This window comes from Solanum lycopersicum, chromosome 8 (genome assembly GCF_036512215.1).
Source record: "Solanum lycopersicum chromosome 8, SLM_r2.1".
NCBI classification, from domain to species: Eukaryota; Viridiplantae; Streptophyta; class Magnoliopsida; order Solanales; family Solanaceae; genus Solanum; species Solanum lycopersicum.
In genome coordinates, this window is record NC_090807.1 from 28611742 (window position 1) to 28618477 (window position 6736).

The 6736-nt window shown below is 31.9% G+C and overlaps 1 protein-coding gene and 1 long non-coding RNA gene across 3 annotated transcripts; both read left to right on the forward strand.

Moving 5' to 3' along the window:
* Positions 1-1416: 1416 nt before the first annotated feature.
* Positions 1417-2315, forward strand: LOC101261347 (uncharacterized). The gene has a single exon (XM_004244894.5). The coding sequence runs from the start codon at positions 1509-1511 to the stop codon at positions 2007-2009; it is 501 nt and encodes a 166-aa protein (XP_004244942.1). The 5' UTR covers positions 1417-1508; the 3' UTR covers positions 2010-2315.
* A 63-nt stretch (positions 2316-2378) lies between these two features.
* LOC138337633 (uncharacterized) lies at positions 2379-6122 on the forward strand. 2 transcript variants are annotated; one of them, XR_011211002.1, is made up of 4 exons: positions 2379-4322; positions 4666-4749; positions 5178-5348; positions 5782-6122. It is a non-coding gene; the product is annotated as an uncharacterized lncRNA (long non-coding RNA). The 2 variants fall into 2 exon arrangements; XR_011211003.1 differs by having other exon boundaries at positions 2503-4322; positions 5178-5341.
* The last annotated feature ends 614 nt before the right edge of the window (positions 6123-6736 follow it).

Below are 6736 nucleotides of genomic sequence, written 5' to 3' on the forward strand. Positions count from 1 at the left end.
ATGCAACATCTCCATAGATGATTGGTATTTATAGATAAAATAAGTCATAAAAATGGTTAAAATGGAATAAAAAAGACATGCTATTTAAGTAGAGAATATCAATAGATGGGGTTTTTTTTGTAACTCATTTCATATGATTACAATATTAAATATGATTGAATTTTATAATTAATAAAAACATATTTTATGAAAAGAATTTTTTTAAAAAAAAGACAAAAAAAGAAGAAGAAACAAATGGAAAAATTTAATACTAAAAATAAGATTTATTCATTTATTTTGTGATTGATTACTAATATGATAGACCACATCATATATTATAAGGGACAACAATATCCAGTAGATATAAAAAGAAATGTACCATAGGTAGTATACTTTTAATTCAATCATGACAAAATTTAAAATATTAATTAGCTATAAATTGACGTATATATAAATAATAAAAAAATGTGCATCTTTTCATCTTCAACGATAACAACAATGAATAGAATATTCATTTTTTTGTTCAAATCAAAGAAATAAAAGAAAAGAAAATAGAATAATATTAATTGGAATGAAAATAATACAACAATGAATTTTCAAAATGTTTGGAAATCATTCAAACTTTTATACTACTATGACTCTATCTTCCAAAATCTCCAAGATAATTATGCTTCCTTCTTCATTTTGTTGAACTTATACCAAATAATGTGATGAATCTTTGAAGAATATATCTATGATCTTCATCAAAGTGAAGGTCATATTGTGACATCATCTTTTTTATGTCTTCTTTTTATTATGTACATGATTGATGAATAAAAAGACAAAGAAAAGAAAATTTAAAACCTATACTACTAAAAAGAAAGAATGAAAAAATGAAAATGAACATTCAACATATCTATAAATGATAGATATTTATAGATTCGATAATCCATAAAAATAGTTAGAAGGAAATTGAAAAAACATGCTATTTAAGTGAGAATATCAATAGATGGTGGTTTTTTTTTAACTCATTATATAATTAAAATAATAAATATACTTAAATTTTTTTAATTAATAAACAAATTATTTCATGAATAGAAAAAAGAAAAAATATCAAATAATAGAGAAAAAAGAAAAAGAGAGGTGCCATCACTTTGCCTGTGGTCCTTATTTTTATATATATATATATATTGATTGATTGATCGATCGATTGCTATCATCTTTCATGTTTTTTATTTTATTTTACTTTAGTTTTAAAACGTACTAATATTTTTTCCTAGCAGTTTCCCATTCAATGAAGGAAAAGGAAAAGGAAAAGGAAAAGAAAAAGAGAGAAATGTGGACGCGTTATTAGATGCGCGTATATTTTAATACGAACCGTTCAACTACATCCACGTCATTTCCTATGTTTAGTTTATTTTTCAACACCGCCTTTGATTTCTTTATAAGCCTTCCCCCCTTTATTCCTAGCCGACTCCATAAATAAACCTGTTTCTCTTCTTTCTTTCATTATTGTATCTCAATTATTTTTTTTCATCCGATCTATTGCGATGGCCGGAGTTGCCCTTCTTCATCCACAACATATTCTCAAACCTCATGTAGGTTATCGTCAACCTATGAGATCACGACGGAATTCAACTTCTAACCCTCTACCAAATCCTAACCCTAACCCTAAGAATAACCGAAGAAAGAGAAGTCCTCAAAAAAATGGATCTGCTAACTTCTCCACCTCTCCTCCTAGTTCTAAAAATCCACATATAGTGATGGGAGAGGTGAAAATTCTGAAGCGAGGTCAAGTGTTGAAGGAAACCAAACTTGTCACTGGTGAAGATCTGGTGTTGTCCACTACAGATCGGCTGGGTCCAGAGCCGGATATGGTGCCTAAGAACATAACGATTGCTCATTTCTATGCTGGATCGGGTTTCTCCTCTTCGCCGCCACCGAGCTCTTTGCCTGTGCCGGCTTTCTTCAAGAAGGAAACTCAACATAACCTCCACGCTACAAGCGACTTGAGGCGTATTCTTAGGATCGATCGATCTGGCCGTGATTAATTATGGATGTTTCAATGATGACAACAACGATGAAGTCTTAAGTTCGTGTTTTGCTCCCGGCTCGTGAATCTTCCCTTATTTTTTCAAGGGGAAGGACGAGTTGGCAAAGTAATTTATACTATTTCCTTGTTTAGGTCCTTTAATTCTAGCAGAAAAGTAGATCTAGTTAGGCTGTAGTTTTGGGCTGTATAGTCTAGTCATTAGTTTGGGTTTTTCGTTTTAATTGGCTGCTATAGTATTTTAGCGGTCATTAGGTAGTCGGTAGTGGCCTAGAGCCATTAACATATCCTTCTGTGTTCGATTTTATATGTAGCTTCAGCTGTGCTATGAGCTTTTAAATTTAATAGTAGAATTTTCTGCTTTTGTTCTGTCCTCGACCCATATGGGTCACAGGGGATCAAATAGCTCTGTGTTGTGTTAACAAAATCATTTTATTGTGCAAATCTGCATGCTTTAATCTTTCACCAGAACATTATTTTGATGGTTAATTGGTAATGCCTTCATTGTGCTCGCACATCTTGTTCCATTTTTCATGTTTTGTTAGTTCTGTAACTAAAACTGCTTTAATTCTTAAATTTAGTTTGGCAGATTTGTCTGGAGCTTTGGACAATCCTTTCAGATATAAGTTGCATTGCGAATATTTTCTGCTGATGTTGAGATCTTACTTCCAAATATATAGGCTTCCTCTTGTTTGCTTTCTGTATGCATTCTTTGAGCAAAGTCCAACAGTGTGTGCTTCCTCTTGTGATCTTTTCACATATTATGTAGGAATTCTTGGATAAGAATGTACTTTTGTCAACTGTGTGCGCTTCCTCGTGTGATTTTTTCGCATATAAAGCAGGAATTCTTGGATAAGAATGTACTCCTGTCATTTTTTCACATATAATGTAGGATTCTGTGGCAACAGACGGTGGGGCTACATTTGCCAAAGCAAAAGAGTGTGAACTATTTAATCTTGTACAGCTGTGGAAATTTTCGAGTCTGATGGTTGACAAAGTGAAAAGCACAACTCTTAATGGAAAAGTGGAGGGGAAGTGGAGTGTAGCTAATGAGTGTTAAATTGTCATGGCTGCATGTGTTGTCTGGGTAGTATCCTCAAATTCAGACCTCGACCTATGTAGAGTTTATTTGATTTATAAGCTCATTTACATGGTTTTATTCTCTTAATTTTGCTATTTGATTTTTTCGTCTGATTTATTCATCAGTTGGTATTTATGATTTTGGTATAGTTTCTTTAACTGTTCCTTTTGGAATCTGCTTTTCTAGAAGTAGGTTTTTTTCTTAACTATATGCTTCTGTATTATCCATAGAAGTAGGGTTATCAACTGTATGCTTTTCCATGTATTATCTATTCGTATGCAAGCATAGAGACATCTCTCACCAACCTTCTGATCTCCAAACCCTTCCCTCAACCATGAAGTAGCAGAGAACAATAGAACATATGAAAAGACTGATCAGTTCCTTCCTCTGAAAGGTCGACTTGCATGATATATATGCTACTATGGTCCAGAATATATAAATTTCTAACTCTATATTAAGTACCGGTCTACAAATCCTTTGTCGTCCAGGGTTACCCTTGTAAACCGAATATAGGAAAGATTCTGTTTTCAATTGATATAAGTACACACATATTTTTTTGAGACACCTGTTCCACACTTCTCTTTCTTCACATCAATAGTCAATACTTTGTTGAGTCTGTTTGAGTCCCCCAGTTTCCTTTCCTTCTCTTCCATTTGTTTCTACTTTGCTTATGGTTTTCCTTTTAAGGTTGTTTGTGGTACATATGGAGCTCGTTTTCAAGCTTAAATACCATATGAACAAGAATTGTTGTTAACTTTCTTTTTACTTCAAAGCTTCAGTTTGATTTTGTAATTTTAATTTGAACATTTGATACGTCAAGAGTAAAGGCAACTGCAATAAACATGATACCAGAAAGTAGAAACTATTCTTAGAATGCAAATCTTTGGTGTTGATAATAGGTCATACAACTTGAGTTAATTAAAATCTTCATTTCTTTTTGCTACTTTCAACTTCTTTACAAAAGTATTGTAACCACCATTTCGCTTTAGTGTCTTCAGGTTTTTTGCAAAGCTTTTAAACAGGTGTGGTCAATGTAGAGCTGTGTTTGCTTCTACATTAAGACAAGGTAATGCCGGTGTGTGGTGAGCGGGCATCTGACTGTACAATTAAGCAAAAGATTGGTGAAGGTCGTAATAGAATACCGTATGTAGTGTTGAATGCAATCTGAACCTCTTTCAAACAAGTGAGGAACGAGGTCCACTAAAAACTTGAGATGCAGTTATCTTAAAAAAGGTTCATGATACCCACCTCAAACTTATTCCGGTTGTTCATATCTCACCCCTCTCTATTTACTGTGCTTTCTGTTTTTCTATTTATTGTTTTCACATTCAGCCCTCAGCTATGTTCTTCTTCCTCTTCCCGTTTTGTTCACAATTTCTTTTTATGTTTTTATCAGTTTCGGTGTTATTCATTTTTGCTTTTTTTTTTTGGGTTCTTAAAACATCAAGGTGGCTTCAGTATTGCAATTGATCATTGAGATGTTGAATTGTCTGCCTTCTATTTTCATTTAGGTGTTAAAAGTTTATTGTATCATTTCAAATTGGGTTTTAAGATATCAAATAAACTTTGATTTCAGGAATGGACAAAACAACTTGAAGGTTCCAGGCATACATGAAACGAAGTGCATTGAAGTTGTTTGATGGGTGATTCATATTGAGAGGTTAGTCATGAAAATTTAGAAAATTTCTTCACCTCTATTTATGTCATGAATCTTTGTTTCTTGCTTTGATTTCCTAGAATGATATTTTGAGTATGAAAAAATAGGTCCTTCAGAGTGAAATTGATGTTTATAAATCAGATCGTCCAATATATTTCTCAAAAATAAATAATCATCGGTGTATACGACTGGAGAACAAACTCAGACATCTGAGAAAAATATTCTTTATTGGGTTTTCAGCAGACCTAACTTAAATTGACATTTTTATGCAAAATTAGTTGCACTCCTTGGTGTGCTTATACGCTGCGTAGTAGGCCTAGCTGTTATCTTTATGCTCTATGTAGCGCCTCTGGATCTTGGATGACTAATCAAAATTGAAATGTTCCCTAATCTTATTTCTTTTAAAAGACTGATTCCTATGTCCTCTGTAGTCATGTTACAATCAATCGTCTGTCCAATGGTGAGGAGCCGAATGATCTCTCTGCAAGTATGGAAATGATATATGGCGCAGACGATTCTTGACGAACTCCAGAGGCAAAGAGAATGGCCGGGTGGCGAGTCATCACTTCTTACAAAGTTTGATGCTATTTTATTGGTTGGTGGTGTGTTCCAATGTTTGATATGCTTATTTGGTGATATCAATAGAATTTCTTTTCTTTTGGCACTGTTCATTTTTTAAATCGAGTTGGGTGGGCTGTTGTACGTCTGAAGCATAGTTGTGATTTTTAGGAGCTCTTCTGTTTTTAGCCATCTTCATTCTAATTTAGAATTCCTTTTCTTTTGGGTGGTATAAAATTTGTCTAGGAAGTCGAAAAATATCATAGGGGGCGTAGCAAAGAACTATGTGAAGTGTTTTCATCTTTTCATCTTGTGTGTTTACTTTCTTGATCACTTGATTGTGATGGACAGTCGAACAAATTTGCATACACGTGATGAAACTGTATTGTGTTCTACCTGCACTTAATTCAACTATTCACAATACTTTTGAGTATGTTACAAGTGGTCATATTCTTGTTTGTCATGTTCTTGTTACAGGCTTCTTGTGAACAACTTTTAACAAAGGAGCAGGTATAACTTCGACCACAATACACTAAGGAGCCGTTTGGTTATGGTATATAAGAGGTTTGGTTATGGTATAAGAGGGCAATGTTATTTATGATAAAATATTGTATTAGGTTTACTGTATTTGGTAAAGAAAAAATTTTAGTTCGAAAAGTTAACATGACTTATGCCATGTTCGGTTGGTAAGTTTTAAATATTGTATAATAGTTATTCATATATTATTTATACGGTGTTTGGCTATCTTTTTTGTAATCCTACATAATAAATAAGAGCTAATCTATCCTACAAGTTATGTAGGATAGAAGGTGAAATAAGTTTGATTTATGTAGGTATTAGTTATATGTGTATTGGAAAGATAAATTACATATTTATTTTTATTAATTTATTTTAAATCTTTTTTATTGAAAGCGTTATATAACTATTCTGTTTTCTCAAACTATTTTCGTTTGTTTTTGTACAAACAACTTTTTATTTATTTTCATTTAAAATAAAAAAATATTTATTATGAATAGGAGTGCATTATTCTGATAGTGCATATATAATAATTATATATTTGCATATTTAGTTATCACGTATTAATTTTTATTTAAAATGTGAATTTATTTAATATTTATTAATTTTCTATATTAAAACTGTAGAAATAAACATATGCATCATGAGAGGTCAATTTTTTAATAAAGGGTTGAAAATTTGTAGATGATACGTGAAATAATTTGAGGGGTTACGACATCTACATATATATATATATTTATTTTGTTGATAATATTATTCTAATCATGTGTAAATATAATTTTTCGTCAAAAGGGGTTAGAATGAATTTATCTTCGTACAATGTGCTTCGCTCTTGATCATATTGATAGTAATTTACATTATATAAAATACGATAATATAATGTATTTGAACTATATTAATAGTACTTTACTTTTAT